The 19,939-nt window shown below is 42.9% G+C and overlaps 1 protein-coding gene across 8 annotated transcripts in view; it reads right to left on the bottom strand.

Moving 5' to 3' along the window:
• Positions 1-19,939, bottom strand: part of sbb (scribbler) — a 133,675-nt gene that overhangs the window by 35,514 nt on the left and 78,222 nt on the right. For all 8 annotated transcript variants that reach the window (XM_043422264.1, XM_043422270.1, XM_043422263.1 and 5 more), the window contains one exon: positions 13,796-16,579. In XM_043422264.1, coding sequence (XP_043278199.1) covers positions 13,796-15,811 — 2,016 coding nt within the window. In that variant the 5' untranslated portion in view covers positions 15,812-16,579. The remainder of the gene's footprint in view (positions 1-13,795; positions 16,580-19,939) is intronic.

The raw sequence follows: 19,939 nt of genomic DNA, 5'->3' as shown, positions 1-19,939 counted from the left end.
TTTCCAATATCGAGTTCAGCGCTTGTTTTACTCATCGCGAGTTTCGCGCTCGCCTCTTCATGCTGGGAGCCAAGGATTTCGAGTGAAAAAAATTACACACGAACGAACGCTTCGTACACTCGATCGGTTTTCTCGACTCGTGAGGATTTTATGGAGTTATCACTAAAGTACTGGAACTAAACGGTTCCAGTTGGCAAGAAGAGATTAGAACTCGTGGTCGATAATTCGTTCCACGGATGTGCTCCTTTCTACGGGGCTAGAGAGAGCATTGCAACGCTGAAAAATATGCAACCACGTTCTCTCTTTCATTCGACACCATTTCATTGGAGAATCACATTTTTTTCACTCAAGACATACGCGTTATTGAATTTTTTGTAATTGCGGGGAAAGAATGATGAATAAAAATGAAAAAAAAAAAGTACATTTATGTTGTACGTCACCTGGAGAGTAGTCTCAGTGAAGCCCTGTGTGACACTCATGTAGTTCAAACACACGAATGCACGATGATTTATAAGAAGTTGTTCAATCTATTCTCTCGAAACTTGCTTCAAATAATGAGCAATTCATTACTAAAGGTTATAAAAAAACCATTTCGAACGTAACGAATAAAAAAAATGAATCTGCTAAATCTTGGTAATGTATGAAAAACGCATGATTCAAAGGAACAAAACGTTGTCAAATCAATGCGAAAGTGACGAGTAAATCGCATGACGAATGAAAAAATTCAAAACATAATGGTATGTAAAAAAAAAATTACGAAACCAACTGTAAATAATTTCAACAAAAAAATTGAGAAAAGCTTTCACAAATCATGAAAAAACATCATTTAAAAAAAATACAAATCCGTAGTTATGCTGCAGAGGAAAAAAACATTCAAATAGAACGTGAGAAATTCATTCCTACGGGAAGCATCCGGAACTTGAGAAAGTTCTAGTTAATCAAAAAAGTTACCATCCGAGTTATGTGCAGCACTAAAATTTATGACATTAATCGGAGGATAAGTATTTTATTAATATATAATACACAATTTTTCACAATATGAAATTGTTCTGAGAAGCGTTCAAATCCAAAAAAAAATCGCATCAAAGGTAAAGTCATTTGTTACTCTATGGTGGGAAAAATGAAAAATGAGTGTCAACGGGCGCTGTACGAATTCTGTTAATTACTATCGCATGTTTGTCTCATTACGTGCTGGCATCCTAGCCAAGGTCTGACAAACACTCGGTGTGTTATAACAGAGAAGGGAGAGATTAATTCTCGTACTCGTTGACTAGTTTACCCAGTGTCAATTATCTTTATGTATATATGTATATGTTCACATATATTTCATCAAAATATAGTCCGTGAATCTAGTTTAGAGCGAGAAAATTATGCGGTAGACGGAGGGAGCGACAAAGTCGAAATTAGCTACGCAGTGCAATGGGAATGGAAGAAAGAAGAGGCTGCAGAAGGGGGAGGGAGAGAGCGAGAGAGAAACCGAGATAAAACGACGAGAGTGCAAGGATGAGAACGAGGCTCCTCAGGTCCGGGAGTCTAATTGGATGGTCGGATAAATTATTCAAATAGTGGAGAACGACAGACACTGCTCGGAGAGAGAGAGAGGACGGAGGGCGGGGGGGGGGGGGGGGAACTAGTGTATGCTTTTGCCGCACGTTTGTATGCATATGTATGTCCAAGATGGTAATGCGGGGTAGGGTTCAATATGTCAAATAATCAAATTGTAAAACGGTCGATATATTTTGAAATTTTTAAAGTTGTAATATCAGATTGAAGAAAAATAAGTAATTCTAAATTCTTCTTTCCGATCGACTGTTTAGCGGATTACGTGTTCGAGCGAATATATTCCTTCTTTGAATTCGTATTTACTCGAAAATATATATTTCGATAGTTTTCATTTCGAATGGAATTTTATCAGAGCATACGAGTGTCAAAAGTTCACATTTTCGAATTAAAAATGGAGAGTAGTTGTTTTATAGACAGACGAGAATAGAGAGTAGCAAAAAAATCGAAAGCAAATTTTTCGATCCTATAAAATAATGCGGTCAAACGAGCTCGCCGAAGGCGCGCGAATCCCGTAATCGAACGAAATTTTTTTTTAATTAAACTCTAAACTAATGGAAGATGGAAGAGGCGCGAATGTCAAATTTTTATGCTCTAAACTTTGTGATCATCGAGAACGAGACGTCTTAGTATAATAACTTAGATATGCAGAATAGCGATGACCCGAAAAGATGAAAATCAAAATTTAATTTGATCGGTCGACTTTCTAACGTTTCGCTATATTTTGATCCTTCGACTTTTTGGTGTTTCAGTATTTCAACCTCAGTAATGTTTAGTCTTTCGTTATAATATTTTCGAAATTGTGAATATTCACAGTATTGCTGACTGTAGTAATTTACGAATCGAAAGAGTGATAGTCGAATTTTCGGAAAAACGATATTTTAGTCGTCGTTCCATCGGCGATTGTTATATTCTATTTTCGATGTTCATTCGAAGTTTATAAACCCGAGATTTTAGCTGTTCAAAATTTTAGTCATCCTGACATTTTATCCCCACCCTTCGGAATACTAGAAAGAAATGTAATAGGAAAAATATAGGAAAGGGAAGGAAATTATATTTTCAAAAGAGTTTTTTTTCGCGTCTTAAAAATAACGTGAACAAAGTTTTTTTTGCAAATTGAAAGATTGAAATTCACAATAATTCCAAGTGGTGACACGAAGCAATATTCATTGTCGAAAAATCTGACGACATAAAGAATTTCACTGGTTCGATTTGAGAGGGAAATAAGCAGACGTGGAATCTGGAGATTTCATCTGGTACAATTGACACGAAAACTGCGCGGAAGGCACACGAGACCGGCCAATTAATGTCCGTTGGGTCAATGAAAAGTAATTACGTCCATTGAACTTCCGCACCGATTACCACTTTTCTCTCCATCTCTTTCTCTCCTTTATCGCGTTCTCTGTCACCCTCCTCCGCATTTTCCCCGTCCCCATTGGACTAAAATCTCGTCGCAAAGGTCTGCCAGCGACAAATGACACTCCGGGAATTAACGAACATCGATAAAGTACGCAAAGGGGAGAAAAGCACGGTAGAGCACGTGCTGGAACTCGGTGTGGAACGAGTAGGGGAAAAACAGAAATGGAGAGAGAGAGAGAGAGAGAGAAAGTTGGCAGAAAGTATTTGTGCTAAGCCTCCTCTGACTAGAAAAACAGGCGTAGGTAATTCTCTTCGAGGGGAAACGAAGTAGCGAGCTCTTTTTCGTAGAGAGCACTAAGGTATAAATATATCAACGGCCTCTCCCACGTACAGGACGTTCATAAAGTCAAGAATGGAAATTCTAAGGTTCACGCAATCCTGGAATTGTGAAGAAAAAATCCTCGTCGATTTTTTTCCCCAGCTCTCCGTTTACGAGCGTTTCATCGACCGGTTGACTCGAATAAAAGTTCGCTCCTAAAACATTTGCAATCCCATAAGAAAAATTTCATTCATTGACTGAGAAACGGAATTCGCTGATTCAATGAAACTTCTGTTCAGTCTCATTTAATTTGCTGGTTGAATAAATATTTTATTGAGTTAACTACGTTTTCGTCGTAGTAAAAATATTCATTTGAGCCAAAAAATCGAGTGTTTATATAGTTTCATTGTGGTTCTTGATCTCATGATTCTTGATCTAACAAAGATTCTGTTGAATCAAAGATTTATTGCTCTTCGGTGATATCGTAACATGCCAATAAGTGGAATTTCGACACTTTTTACGTAAGATAAAAGTGTATTCTCGTTTAAAGTCAGAGTTATAAGCAAAGGTATTGCAGAGATACTTCCATTAATTCATTATAAAGGGGAGGAAGGAAAATCGATATTGGAACGCGTACCGTATATTCAATCAACGAGAGTTAGTTACGTAACTGGCGATGGGCTTTGTCATTAGTTTTTTTCTCCCACGTCATTGAGTCACGGAAGCTCGAAGAATTGATTTGAAAATTTGATCGAGTTGTGTGTTCTTTCGAGCAGGGGCAGCTAGGGGAGAATTTGTTTTTTTTTTTCTATTGTAGAGAGAAAGAGAGGAAAAGAAAACAAGAGTGAGAGCATGAAAGGGTGAGAGAAGAGGAGGGGAGAAGTTGAAATCGATCGAGGGAGGAAAAAAGTTGCATTTTTTGCAGCACAAGTATGTGCTCTATGTGGAAAACTTCGTATTGTACTATCCGGCTCAAGAGAGACCGGATTTCATCCCCTAGGGAGGTAAAATAGACTTTCCGCAACCCCTTCTTCGCTTCAACCCCTTGTTCAACACAAAAAATGGTTTTTTCCGCCGTTCTCCGCTCTGGTGAATTGTGCAAACTCACGCACAAATGGAAATATGTACATTTTTTTTGTGCACAAGAAAATGGGGAGAAAATCTCGCCAACCAAGGAATTATTGATATTATCAATTTCCCCCTCGCGATAGCAATCGAGAAGGGATGAAAATACGAGGGATCGCTCGTTATTTCCTCTCTCGTTACGTTTCCAATGAATTATTTTCAACCCCCCGGGGGAATTCGTGATAGTGCACGTTACTCGCAACGCGCGTTTCACTTTTCCTCTAATCACGCCCACGTATTTTTCATTTGAATTTATTGTACACGCGTGTATGACGGTCGAATGAAACGAGAGAAGAAGGAACAAAAAAAAATTGCAATGTTATTGAAAGCATAACGATACTCCGGGAATTTCACGAATTTTCTCAACTAATTGGACCGAGCTGATGCCCGACGCGGTGAGTCAAATGCAATATACTGTTTCTACTTTTCAGAATAACAATAAAATTCGAAAAAAAAACGAGTGGTATTTTGAGCAGCAGCAGCAGCGTTCCAAGTTTGCCCGATCGGAATTTCGAACATTCTATAAATTTCCCCCAAACATTACTCGGTTTCCTCGAGGGCTATGATCAGTGGTTAATCGTTGGAATTCAAGGGTGTTTTTTCTTTATTTTATAAATGAAAATTGAATGAATGCGGATTAAAATAAAACCTTGTACACATTTTTTACAAACTCAGAAGTACTGGGAAAACATTTCTTCAACTTTTCTCGTGGTATTTTTTTGTACAACGGTGTGTTGAAAATGGCACCCTTTTGGATCGGCGTTGACAGCAAATCTCAGAAAAAAAAGCAAAAAGATTCTTAAAATCTATGTGAAAATATCGTTTAGAAAAATGAGCTGTAAATCATTCATACGCTCGGATCCTCGTACGTTGATCCAAGCGATAAATACGACGCTGAAGTTTGCAACGTTGGAGTTCAACGAAATGAACGAAAAAAAGATTAATCATTCATTATTTTTTTATTTCACGAATTATCGATGCGGCTTGAAATATGACGAATTGGAAATTCAGCAGGGAAGAAAATTGGAGATTTACTGGAATTATTTGAGAGTTTTTTAAGACCATTTCGTTGGACTCCAACGTTGGAAACTTCAGCGTCATCGATAAATGTGCCTGCGACTTTGTCGTTGGAAGAAGCAAATAATGTTTTAAAGAAAAAGTGAATAAAAGGAAAAAAAAAACTAATGTCAACGAGGAAGAGAGGGTTCTTCGGGGTTCAAGTTGCCGAAGCGAGAAGCATGGTCGCAAGGAACAGAAGGCAAACTACTGCTTCGTATCTTCTTCTTCTCGTACATAGAAGCACACAGAGCTGTATATATTCTCATTTCTATGTATAAATATATGAGCACGTAGATGTATCCATTTATATGTTTCTTTCTATATACATACACGTTTGCGCTGCTGTTGGTTCCCTCGCGCTCGTTCACCATCAGGGTGAATGAGCACGTTCGCTCGTTAATCGCTCTAACCGCCACGCTAATTACCTGCGCCAAAGGCACTTGTCGGCTCGGATAAAAGGCGGTCTAGAGCTGTTCTCCGGCGTATATTCAACGCACCGTGCGAGTTCTCTGTATTCTCAGTATACGTGCAAGGATGAAAGAATACATGCATAAACGGTGGATAAAGGTTATATATACGATTATGTACAAAGATACGTGAACGCGGTGTTGAGCTGTCGACACTGCGAGACAATACGATTGCTCATGCGAGAAATCGACGGATGGAGCCTGCTCTCAGGGAGATCGAAAGCCACCAAGGGGAATCAAGCTTAAAACACGCAAGATGGAGTTGTTGCGTTGGTCATAGTGCTTTTAAATAAATAAAAACAACGGGAAAATAAAATTCCATCGCGCCTAATGGGAGAGTGGAAACTATACAAAACGCCCGGTAAAATAGTTCAATTATTAGCGAGAGCAATGTTGTCAGCGCGTGTCGATCGTCGTTACAACGATAATCATCTTAGTCACGAGAAGTTCCTCGCTAATTAGATTTTCTTTGTACACCGTGGACGAAAGATCGCGAGCTACCGGTTTTTTGCCACTTTTTTTGCGAGCGACAACCGCGCGTTGGCGACAATGCGTATCGGGTACAACGATAGTCGCGAGATGGTTTTTTTCTTTCGCATTTTACGATCGAAAGGAGGAAATGTGTTTAATGGCTCTGTTAAGATTATCAATATTTATCGCTCCCACTGATAGAGCGGTGAACTTTTTCTTGAATTTATCGCGTGTATTTGAATATAATGGAGGCGTCGCGGACACCCTGTAAATAAAGGAGTGTGTGGCGAATGGTTTGAACACTGACCGAAGCCGAGTTTCGTGCCATAAGTACGAGCTAGCTCGCGAATAGTAGGCGGTGGCTCTCGATAAATCGTCCTCGAGGGCCAACATCGCCGGGTGACTTCCTGTACGCGCCTTAAGGCACTTCATAAATGCGAGATACAGATATTCGTGCGCGGGGCTTGACCGGCGAGAGATAAACTCACGCGAGGCTCTCGATTTCAACGTGGTTAAAAGAGGAAGAGAAGGGGGAAAAAAAGATCTCTTGGCTACAACGAAAAAGGGGCTGGAAACCCTCAAAAGTCTCGATCGATTGCCAAAAGCTCGCGCGGGCACGCGTCACCGAGTCTCTCAACCCGCAGATTTTTATTTTTTTGTACTCAATTCCCAGCAACATCTGCGACAAATCCGCAACGAGAATAAAAGTCGATAATAATATGAACGGGAGGGAAAAGTGCTGTGAAGCGACAGAAAAAACGCGAACGGGACTGTGAAGCAGAGGACGAAATGTAGAAAAAAATATCCCCAAGAGGAGAACCTTCCGGTAACGTGCATTGAATAGCCGAGGAGAAAAGAAGCAAGATATGAATAAGCGCACAAACGAGACTGAGCGGAAGAGGCTACACCGAGCATTTAAATGAAAATGGGCCCGTGTCGATGCTCCTTTGCAGCAGGCTTTTTGTAGAATTCTTCAATTCAGACCTCGGAATCTTTTATTCCACCGATTGGTCACAAAGAACAGAGAAATAACGTAAAGTCCTCGGAGAAAGGAGGAATTTTTGTTCGCCCCAGACATTTTTCGTGGTTCTCAGACAATTAAAAATTGCTCTCATTCCCTCATTGAGTATCTTTCATTCGATATGAGAGACCGAGCGGCATTGACTTTCGGCTAATTCCGAGGCAAACATTTCCCTTTCTCCGACGCATTTCCCGATTTTCCAGCTCCTCCCTAACCGCTCAAATCCTCAACATATAAAAGAGCTTTCAGTCAAGTTTCGAGATGTATTAAAAAATTACAGAGTTTCGGAGCACACAACGGGAATAAGAGTTAATCGGAGATGGTCATGTCGCTTTAATTAGAAGAGACGCTCAATTACCGCAATCACCGGAAAGTGTCGTCGTTTGCTCGGGAGCCTTGTCTCCGCGAGCTAGCGAAAGGGGTGTGAAACGCAGTAAACGGATGAGAGGGTCGATGACGGCACAAACGCGAAGCTGTTATTCAACTCTGCCCATTTCCTGGCTATTTTTTTTATTCGCCATCTCAGACCAACCCCTCACAAAAAAGAGGGAAAAAAACAACCCCTCGCCCGAACCAACTTCCTGCCCCGGCAAAGGTCTCGTCGACAACTGCGAGAAGTTTGACATAAAAGAGAATTACTTCCGGTTCTTATTAGCGCGAAGCAGGTTGAACGTAAATATACGACCTCTCGAAACGTCCTTTTATACTTTAAATAATATGTTATTTGACGCGCGCGCGCGTTGCAAAGTCGGAACAAAAAACGAATCGAGTTACCGGAATTTTAATTAAATTACGGAAACGGCGTTCCTTCTTTTTCGTTCCACGCGTCATAGCGAATCAAATTAAACGACTATGAAGCGCGTGTAATTTCCTCCCGCGTTATAAAACTGTGGCGATTTAATATATTCCATTTGAAATTGAAATGAAGCAGACATTTGAAAAGTCGTGATGTAAACCATCGAAATATGGAAGTAAACCGAAAAATCATAATATGGACGAGTCCCGAGGGGTTCGAACAATTCGCAGCGAATGAAAATAAATAGCAGAGACGAGGATGACGACTGCGACAGCGACATGAGAAAGGAGATTGGAGAAGAGAAAGTGTGTGAGAATAAATTCTACGGGGATAGTAGGGAAGAGAAAGGAAAAAAGAAACGAGATTAAAGCAAAAATGTTCTTGTTTCCGCGTCGGTTTTTGCTACGGAACGGAAAGTATTTCATTTAGAGAGGGTTTTTTACGCGAGTGTCGCAATTTCACGACGCGACAACGAGAAAAGAGGATAAGAAAAAGAGGTATAAAAGACAAGGGTTGTGTGGCTGGAAAAAAGGATGGAGAAAATGAAGCAAGTTGGAATGGAAAGAATATTGACAACGAGCAGGCAAGGACAAACGCCGGAGAAAAACAAAGAGCAAGCAATTTTATCGAAATACTGAAAAGAAGAAGAACGAAAGAGGTAAAAGAAATAAAAAGAGAAAGAGCAGCGAATAATAAGTAAGAAGGAACTTAGTTGGAGGCGAAAAAGTGTCATGGCAATCGAGGGAAGCTGCTGAGAAGACCGAGGGGGCTGAACGAGAGGAAGAGAGACGAGGAAGCAGCAGGGGATCGAGGGTTGAGAGTTGAAAGAAGAGGTGAAGCGTCACGTAAAGCACAAACACAGCTTTGCACATACGCGGAGACGTACACGAATGTATACAAATCGAGAGCAAACGCAGGAAAGGGCGTAACTCGAGGGATTTGAGATGACGAAGGGAGGAAGGAAAGTGCCTTTTACTGCAGATAATACGTACCCAAGGAAGGGGAAGAGCGAAACCACCCTTGTCATACCTCCGACTCCCCCCTCATGCATTCTCTCGTCGTTGGTTCTTGGCAAGTCCGGAGGCGCCCTCTACGTGTTTGTTCATGTATTCGAGCATGTATTCGCGGGGGCGGAGACCACAGAGTATTGATTTCAGTGGGTCGGCGCTGGCGCTCGTGAGACCCGGCGTTTCCACCCTCATTTTCCATCCTTTTATCCTCATCTTCCTCTTTCAACCGGGACTTCGGGAGCGAGTAGTACCGGTTCACCGGCAAAACCAGCACCGGAAAATACACACACACACAGACAGATACGTGCACCCGTGCAACGACGAATAGAACCGCAGAGGCAAAAGAGGGAAAGCCGAAACGATTTTACCTCCCAAAGCCAGTTTTCCGCCTCCTCCTCCTCCATATTTCTCCCTCCTCGCACGAAAACCCCAATTTCACTTCCGTAACTTTACCAACGTGCAAGTTGAAGAGACAGGGAGTGGGAGAGAATTGGGGGAATGTGAACAGAGGGACTGCTCGTGAAATGCCTGTGGTACACACCCCGCCCGCGCGATAATACCATTTCCACGTTCATCTACATATTTCTCTGAGTAACAAAAGGACGCTAACTCTGGCTCAATTTCACCAACATTGTTACGTGCTTCAGGGCCTTCATTCTCGTACCAACGATACATTACTCCCCGCGTTACCGTCGTTTTATACCAGCCCCGCGACTGGTTATCTACATAACAAATACGTATAGCTCCACTGATGTATATCATTTCGAGGAGTGTCACTGCCGTGTATTTGTAGGGACAATGCCTCGAGTTAACAGGCCACTAATAATCTCAAGCTCAAGCTAAGTCTATCAATCTTATTTCAATTAGAAACTTCATTTCCATGCGATTCTCCCGATTATTTTTTTCATCAAGTTCTCCGCAGACACTTTTTATCGATCTTATAACATTTGAAATATTTATTTTCACACAATCTTCGCGATCTTTGAGAACGGTGTTCGACACTTGGAGGATTAAATATATCAACGAAATAAAAAGGAAATGAAATGTGGTAGATTTGAGATATGATCGACGTTGGGAGTTTGAGGCTTTCTACATTGCATCGACAAGTCGATAAACAATATTTTTTCGAGACCAATGCTTTTTTACTTCTCTCATCACCGCTTTCCCTCACGACGCTGAAGTTTGCAACGTTGGAGTTCAACGAAATGAAGGAAAAAAAAACATTTGTAATTCACCAATTTGAAAAACTACAAATTGCAAATTCGACAGGGAAGGAAATTGGAGAATAATTAGAATTATTGGAGAGTTTTTTTTATCGTTTCGTTGGACTCCAACGTTGCAAACTTCAGCGTCATTTTCCCTCAGTATCTTATATTACCATTTAATCGGAATAGATTTTTCGTACCAACGCAGCAAATACATTGAGCAACTAATTAAATATTCGTTTCAACTATATTTCTTTGGGGAAAGTTTTCTCGTTTCTTTTATGCCGATCGAGGCCCCCCGTTGACTTATTAAATTTCTTTTGTCTTTAATGTAGATACGAGCAGGCGACTGTGGCTGCGTCGTACGAGGGTGTATATATTCACGAAGCATTTTCTCCGCGCGTCTCATTTCCTGGGGTACGAGGATAGGAATCAAGCCCTGGGGAAGCGAAGGCTAGGAACCCTCGCCGGGCTCGATTTCTCCCTCGGTCGCGGGGTTAGGGTGCGAAAAATTGATGTGGAAGAAGAAAAAATGTTGGCGCACGGAGTATAAAGACAAGAGTGGAAAACAGGGACTCGAGGACGCGGCTTATGACGAGGAATGTTTTTTCCTCCAACGTTTTTTTCATACCTTTTATAGTGATTATTTTTTATTTTAATACGACAGAGACCATTTTACGTGTCGTCGTTGCGAACTTTTTATGACAAATACCGTGTGGTTTGGAAGCGAATTTTAAAACGAAGCTACAAATGTGCGGCTTCTCGTGTTGCGTGACTCGACAATGTTCCTATCATAAATGGCCGCTGTTGCAATAAAAACGATACTTAAAATGAGCATATACTCGGGAATGTAAAAACGAAGAAAAAATTACGCGAAACATAATATAATCGCGGCTTCCTCATACATACGAAAAAGGAAAACAACGAAAAAGAGTGCTTCGAACGGTGAAAGCTGATGCGTTTACCACCTCAAATCCATCTTTTCTTTTCGATTTGTTTCCACGTAAAATTTTCCACGCCGACAAGAATATAGCTGAGGAAAAGTAAAAATTTGTAGTGCATTTGCCAAAATAGATTGTATATTTAACTCGAGAGAGCAAACGCACGAGCGAAATTTGGCACGCGGTTTGAACAATCGTAAAAAGCAACTGAACTTTGTTTCGAACCAGAACGACGATACGATTTGTTGCTGCTGCGGGCGATCTATTGAATTTTCATCGAACATTCAAACGGTTCATTATCGAAGTTACTATTATTTTTACACGCCTTTCATGACCGTTTACAGATTCCTCGCAGTTGTAAAACTTTTCAAACTTTATACGCAGTGTTTTTACATATTCCGATGTTTCGTTATTATCGAAGCCCCTGCGTTATCCCCATGTAATTAATAGTTATAGCGATAAAAAGTATATGTTCAATCGTATAATCAACTGGCGCGCGTGTTTCAATGTAACAGAACTTTACTGCTGACCATGTAGCTCGCTATTTATATGCATTAAGGCCAAAGACCACCAACCGGCAATCTGGCGAACGTTGTTCGCGGCTGATCTCTTTTATCCGTCTCGGATTATCTCTCCCTCTATCCATCCTTTTTTCTCTCCCTCCCTCTTCCTGGCCCTCGCTTTTTCTGTCTCCGAGTCTCCTCTCGCTCGGTCGCTGAATCGTCGATGAGTGCTGTCGCCTTGTCATTCGAACGACCCTCTTCTACCAACCCCTAGTTCATCCAAAGTGTATAGCCCACCCCATTCGAAGCTGTGTTTGCCAAGCGAGGGGACAAACCTTTATGCTCCTTTTTTCATACTCTTTGCCCCTCTTTTTATTTCGTCTCCGTCTCGTTTTCTCACTTCCTATCTCGCAGTAATTCTCACGAGGATTTCTTGGCAGAAGAAACGACGGCGAGCTACTTTCATAAAACTAAAAATGAATATCGATCTTGGAAGAAGACAAACACCGCCGACAACTTTTCAAGTTTTATTTCGAGCACTATACCCGTCCAATTTCCTCTCAATCCTTTCCAATATGTCAGCGATAAGAGTCATCGGAAATTTACTGAACACGAAATTGAGGGAGCGATATGAAAATGTGAAAAAGCGAGCTCATTTTATTTTCAGATATTCGCAAAGAGTGAATTCGTTGCTCGACGAGAATATCAACGGGTTTTCCAAACTACTCAACTTTTTGTGCTGTTTATTCGGAAGATAAGGATAAAAACAGAAATCGTTTTCCGCGACATTCGGCCTTGTCGTCTTTAGTACGATTCGCATACAAATGCGTCTCGGCTGATCGTGATAGTGATTGGTCTCGAGCACGAGTGTGCTTGTATTCTCGTTTCTCTCGTTATACATCTGTGCCAAGGCGAATCCTCGAACAAGCCTCGTCGAGGGTCGCTGAGAAAAGTGTTTCGTTACCAATCCTCGGAGATTGCGCGACAAATCTTTCCGAACGAGTACGCGAACGAAAAGTCGCCAGAAGCATTAAAAAAAAAAAAAAAAAAAAAAAAAAAAAAAAAAAATGATGTCTTTTCATGTGGAGCGTGCAACGCGCGACGTTCAACATTTATAAACGGAAATATATTTGTGCTTTTGTCTCGACAAAATCCCAGTTTCGTAACGTCCATAAAGTTTGTTCATGAAAATCCCATTAATCCCGGACTTTTTCTGAGTTACAATAAAACACTCGAAATGATGAAATGAATTTTTTAACGATCGTAGCTCATACTGAAACGTGGAAAAAGTTAAGATTATTGCATTTTCATCCGAGTTTACAGAGCGTGATGCGAAATGGCGTAAATTATGTAAATGCGAATGAGAAACGATGCGAAAGAGATTACGTACATACGACGGAATCAGAAATTCAAACCAGTTACCTATATATACATGTACAAGAGCAGAGAATAAGATAAAGGGGTGAAGAGTGTGAGCGGAAGATCTCCTAAGCCCTCTAGCGGAGATCCTTTTGAACTCTGAAAGCGTAGCGCGCTCTTGGGTTTCTACTTCCGACAATCTGATTTCAGGCAATCAGCTTTATTTACGCTCGAGCGCCACAAGCCGAGCAAAGTAGAATATATAAGCGAAGGGAGGAAAAAGGCGCGCGATAGAGGCTTTTTTTCTACAACAAAGTAAAACGACAATTTGAAGGGAAAATGCAACAGTGGCCGGGCTTTTTTCGGCCCTTTGTCCCATCGTCGGCGCGCGGCCTTTTTCTCAAGTGCGATGAAATTTTTCGAGAGCTTCTCGTTGTTACAAACATAGTTGGAATGCGATTGAAGGAGATGAGAAATAAAATAATAATATCGTCGCGTTTGAAAATGATATTGAGGTAAATTCGATGAAGAAATGGAGCAAACGAGGCGGCGGGTTGGGTCGCAAGGTACGCGGTGTGTGCTGGGGAAACGGTGACTCACCTTAGTTTCGGAGGAATTGGAAGTTTTGAGTTTCTTGGCGGGTGGAGGGCTGCACGCTGCGGTATCCATGGCCTCGTCGCTGGTAGTGTTCAAGCTTGGTCCAGGTACAGCGGCGACCTTGGTCTGTTCCGGTTTAGCGGCGGAACCGGCAGCGGTAGCGGAAGCCGGACTGGGAGGTGGGCAAGGAGCAGCGGCGCTGGTCGCGGGTGGTCCAGCCCCACCGGTTTGCGAGACGTTAAAACCGGTTCTGGAGCTCGGGGGTTGACCTTGAGGCTGTTGGGGGGCAGTAGCGGCGGGGGTTGGCCCTTGGGACTGTGTGGCAGCACCGGTGGAGTTTTGACTTTGGGTAACCGGTCTGGCAGTCCCGTTCATTTCGGGTTTACTCGTTTGCCCGCTGTGATTGCTGCTTTGGGGTTGTTGCTTCTCGTGTTTGTCGCGGGCTTTGTCGCGTCTGTGTCCGCTGGAGCCGCGCTTGGAGCTGGCGTTGGAGGAAGCCGGGGTACCGGAGCCGGCGGAAGCCGGTGAATGAGGTTTCGATTTGTTGTTCGAATTGCTCGCAGTGCTGTTACCGCTCGTTGGGACCTCGGAGTTGGCGTTCTGAGTGGACAAATTGCTCGAGGGATTGGCCGACGAGGCCGCCGCGTTGGCCGAGCCGGAGGAGGATGATGAGGAGGAGGAGGAGGAGGAGGACGAGGATGACGAGGACAAATTGGACGAGTTGGATGAGGTCGATAGCGATGAATTGGAGGCAGTGGATGAGGACGAATTAGCATTGCTGCCGTCCTGATTGGAACCGTTACCGTTGAGCTCGTTAGACTTGACAATTTCGTGTTTCGCCTCGCTCGTTTTCGTGCCCGGTTTCGTGCGTTTGATCTTCATTTTAAGGCCTTTGTCCACCGTAGCCGAGTGTTCAACTGCCATCTTGCCGGGATTACCGGCGTTGGTATGGGACGCGTTAACCGAACTGGATTGTTGTTTGCCGGTTCCGGTTAAAATGCCGCCGCTGGCCGATCCGTTACTACCGTTAGCGCTCGCGCTCGCGCTGTTACTACCGGAAACACCAACACCACCGACGCCAACTGGCAAACTCGATGACTGGCCGTTACCAATGTTCGTACCGTTGTTACCGGTCAATGTGCCAGGGTTGTTAGCGTTAGGATTGTTATTATTGGAATTGGCTACGTTTACGGTGAGAACGTTACCGTTTTGATTGTTCGCGTTGTTGCCAACGGGGGCAACGCCGTTAACACCGTTCGCAGCGACACCCGTAACTCCCGAACTGTTTGCACCACCAATGTTATTCGTACCTACGTTTTGTGAACAAGAATTTGAGGAGGTGGAAGACAACGACGACGACGACGACGATGATGACTGGCCGTTGTTGAGAACGTTGCTGTTACCGTTACCGCTAATCGGACCGTTCGCGGTTGCTTGATTCGACGACGCGGATCCCCCGGATAGGGACGAGGAGGATGGAGAGTTCGATGTCGATGATGATGACGATGAGGAAGACGACGACGAGTTCTGTTGTCCGGCCGTATTAGATGTGGCTGCTGCCGAGGCAGGCGTTGAAGCCATCCCGTTTCCCGAGCTCAATTTCTCGTCCCTCGTCTTCTCGATATCAGCATCAAGATCGATTATAAGATCGCCAATGCCAATGTCCCACTCGTTGTCGTCGTATTCGAAGTTGTTGGTCGCATTCGTCGCGGCCGTGTCCGTTTCCACGGCGTTAGCAGCCACCGTGCCTGCTTTCGGCTCACGTAATGCCGTTGACGATTTATCAACTTGTCGTTGATCGTTATTGTTCCGCTGCTGCTGATCTTTTGTTTCATCCGAGTTTTTAACTTTCAATTTTTGTTGATTATTGTTGCCAATGGATGTTATCGATGAGCTTGAAAATTCACTTTCCTTCGATTCACACCTTTCCGATGTTAATGTTGCCAATGGAGCCGCGCACGGCGAGTTTCCTTTGCGGTTAATGTTAGGGAGGCGACCGCCTATTGGCGTGGTCGCCATGCCCTTGAAACCGTTTCCCCGGCACCCGCCAGCCTGGCCACCGACTCGATGCCTTTTCTCCCCGATATCGAGTCCCGAATCGCCGTTGTAACACTTTCGACGATTATTGCTTTGCTCCGACGACGACCACCGCCCTCAAGACGCGTCACGTCCATCGAACACATCACTCTTCGACTATTTCAATTATCCGACGACCCTTCTTTATTACTCCCCGTATTCGTGTCTTTTTATTCTTCTTTCTCTGCCTTTTCGTCAACCTTTTTTCTGCCTTTGCTACTCTTTTCCTTTCTTCCTATCTCTTGCCCTCTCTCTCTCTCTCACACACACGCACGCACACACACACACGCACGCACACACACACAAACTCTCTTCCCTCGCTTCCTCTTCCTCTTCTTGTTCGCGAACTCTTGCCCGTAACTTTCACCTCTCACTCGCCGTTTCGATCCTACGTGTATACTCAACTTTGAGCTTCCCACCACTTAATCCACACGTCACTTGTATCCTATCATCACTGTGCTCAATCACAGCCACTGCACACTTAATGGCATCGCCATTCAAGCACTCTCCATAACTAGAACAACTACAACCATAATCACCAACTTTCAAAACCAAAATCCAACTTGTAGCGTGTGCGTATTCGTGTGTGTTTCGCCTTGTTTCCCAATAACGGTTAATTCAATCCCTCAGGCGTCCTGGAAATCCAACGTAGAGTAAAACCAACGCATTTCCTCGACTCTCCTCATCGACACTTTTCGACGATCGAACGATCTGAAAATTCAAATCAACAAGAAGAAACATTCAATTAGATCTTTCATTGTTCGATTAAGCCTCGTACTTTGTTATTCTACAGCGATAAAATTAGCTCACAATCAGGTTTGCGTGGATCGAACGAGGAGAAATACATTGACACGGATACATATGGCGCGTTATATAAATCGACAAGTTTCAATCGGATGTAGATTAAACTGGGTTAACGCAATAATGGATTATCTATACGTGTGCCAAAAGTTTATCCGTAGCGTATCCAAGCCGAGCTCATTCAATTTGGACAGACATCAAAAAGCCAGTTCGAGAAAGAAGAAGCGAAGGCGGAAATCTTCATTTCCGGTTATACCGAGAAAAAAAAAAAAAAAAAAAAAGTACGGAGTCACGCGATATGTTCGAAGAATTGCGATATACAAATATAGTGTACATGAAAAGGCGAGGACAATAATCGGGATTTTAGCCGCTTCATTAGACTCGTAATTGGCTTTCGTTTAATCGTCGACATAACGTTTTTCCACGCGTGTCGCCCAAACGACATCAGAAATGGAGAGGTCGGGAAAAGAGGTATGTCTCATGTTGACGTTTCGCCAGTAACTCCCTCTTGTCCCAATGATATATTCACATTCATATATCGCTTTTTCTCTCCGCACTTCGCTTGCTCCAGTCGCGCCTTAACAACTCGGGATAGTTTATCTTTTTCTTCCTCGTGATGCACCTGTGCCTCCGAGGGTACTATCGACCTAGCTTACAAATTGGTATTCCCACTTGGAGAGGAATTCGTGTCAGAGAGCGATTAATTTTACCGGCGGCATTTTGGCGAGCTTCCAAAGCGTCGACGTCCTAGCCGACGACGTTGTTCCCGTAGTAATCGTACTGAGTAAAGGAGACGAGAGACGAGGAAGAACATTTATCCGTCTCCGTCTCGCTCCTCTTCGCTCTTATTCTCCGCTGCTCCACACTATAAGTTCATCGTTCTTTGTGTCTGCAGCAGGATTACTCTTGGTATTTATTTGTATACGCGCGCGAGTGTCTGTCTACCGTGAAGGAATAAGACCTCTCTCGGCACACTCGTTACTTTCGTAATCGATTAACGATCCCCCACGTTTCTGTGACTCTGGTTAAAGAGAAGGTACGCACACGAGGCAATACAGCGCAGGACTAAAACGACCAGATTTCCGAACAATGCTTGATGTGTTTCTTTCACGAATCCCCTTCGAGCCGGGGCCAAAAAAATGCCTCTTATTTTATAAGGATGCAAACGGCAGCGCCATCTCATTTCCAATCGTTCTTCGATGCGTGAAGGTCCGTTCGAGCGTGACGTCCCTTCCACTTCGCAATATATGCTCTCGCCTCTTTTTTTATTCGCCGTTGGCACAAGAAAAGCCGGAGAGGTAACGAGACACGAGGAACTTGGAAAGTTGAAGAAAAACAAGCGCTGTTTTTGTGCCAGGGCAAATTGGATAACGGACTGAAGAACGATACGAGGCATAGAGCACACTTCACGCGAAGGGAAAATGCATACTGCGCTGCTTATTCTTTGTTAATACACCCGCGCGGCGTTTGCCAACTCGAGTCACGAGTGAGAGAGAACAAATTTACGTTTCTATATCCTATATAAAACAGGTCGTCACTAAAGCCTTTTATAATTTCGCATAACACGCGCTCCTCTCGCAGTAGCTACGCGCATGTATGAACACTTATATGTACACGAATATGTGCAAAATCTCGGGAGATCTTTCACGCTGATGAAGCCATATCGTGTGTTTTACTGTTACTCGGTACACGCCGAAGAGCAGTACACGATTTCGCTGCTACATTGCGAAGCCAACACGTATTTTCTTTACGTTTTAGACTGCATCCACTTAGCACAGTTCCAATTCAACAAATCCAAACGGAAAACGATACGCTGCATGCGATAAACCCAACGACTGCTATTCATCCGATTGTTATTCACAGTCGTGGTGTCATTTTTTCAGCCGAGGTAGGCTACAATCTTCGAATTACTTAATTCTGTGCACATATACAGTCTTCGTTTCGTATATACGTTTCCGTGTTCACTGTTCGTGGGAATGTTAAGAATACTCTGAACAATGTACTCGAATGAAACTACTCTCGTTCTTTTGGTTTGGTTCCAATAATTAATTCATTCGTTTGCACAGCGCCGAGTGAGAAACAGATTTCGTCAATCGACACGAATTTCGTTGCTCTCAGCCTAAACATTTCACTCGATACGAGCGATCAAATATTTTCAAGATAAAAGAAAAGCGGTTGAGAATGTCAAGAGGAGTTATTGTTTTGACCAGCTTCGAAGCGACGCGAAGCTTCGCAGTAGCTGAACAGATTTATGTTGAGGGAATGAGATGTAGAAATAAATATAGAAATTTGAACAAGCGTTTACGAGAGCGAGTGAAAATTATACGTGAACAAATAAATATTACCAGTTGTTCGAACCGAATCGTTTCGCTTCGGGCATCTGGTTGAGTCATCTGCAAGGAATTTTTATGATTCAATTGAATAAACTAAATCACATTTGCGATTCAATGCGAAAAGTCGTTTTTTCTTCCAACGCAAAAGGTTTGCAGAATCGTACGAATGTGTTAGAAAATTCTCTTCGTACATCAAAATCTGACACACGATCTCGTAAGAATGATGTTACACATCCTGGATGATACAAAGCTCAACAACTCGATTGGTAGGAGCGAAACGAAACAAAAACATTTGGATGAAAAAATCGATGTTGAAAAATATATTGGTACAAGAAACTGCTTTCTCTCTCTCTCTCTCTCTCTCTCTCTCTCTCTCTCTCTCTCTCTCTCTCTCTCTCTCTCTCTCTCTTTCTCCGTGTTCTCGGTATTATTTTTTTATTTTTCTTTCATCCACGTCAGGGTCTACGGTTATGAAGCACACGACGATAAAGATACGGCCCAAGATTCCTCCGATAGCATTGTCACTTGGCAAACACTCGATACAGATAAAGCACTTTTGCTTTACTCTTTGAAACGGAATAATGCTGCTTGCCACCGCCGTGTACTGGCTATAAAGTGTGAAACGTGCCTGGCGTTCATTGTCAACTTGTGCTCTTACGAATATATCTCTATATTTATATATGTATGAATATATATATATATATATATATATATATATACAAAGAGTGATGTGGCATTTGAAGCTCATAAACAAAATAAAATGTTGAATGAGCGTTGAGAATTGCTGGCTCGGCGTTCACACGAGCTATAGAGAACGACGTCGAGAGTGTCGATTGCAATTTACAACTGCAGCCTTTTTTCTCTTTCCTCCATCTCTCTCTCTCTCTCTCTCTTTCTCTCTTTGTATCTCGCTTGACTGTAGCATTGACAAATGCGA

This window comes from Venturia canescens, chromosome 6 (assembly GCF_019457755.1).
Source record: "Venturia canescens isolate UGA chromosome 6, ASM1945775v1, whole genome shotgun sequence".
In the NCBI taxonomy this organism is placed as follows: Eukaryota; Metazoa; Arthropoda; class Insecta; order Hymenoptera; family Ichneumonidae; genus Venturia; species Venturia canescens.
Note: the sequence above shows the minus strand (reverse complement) of the source record. Positions and strands in the feature narration are given on the sequence as shown.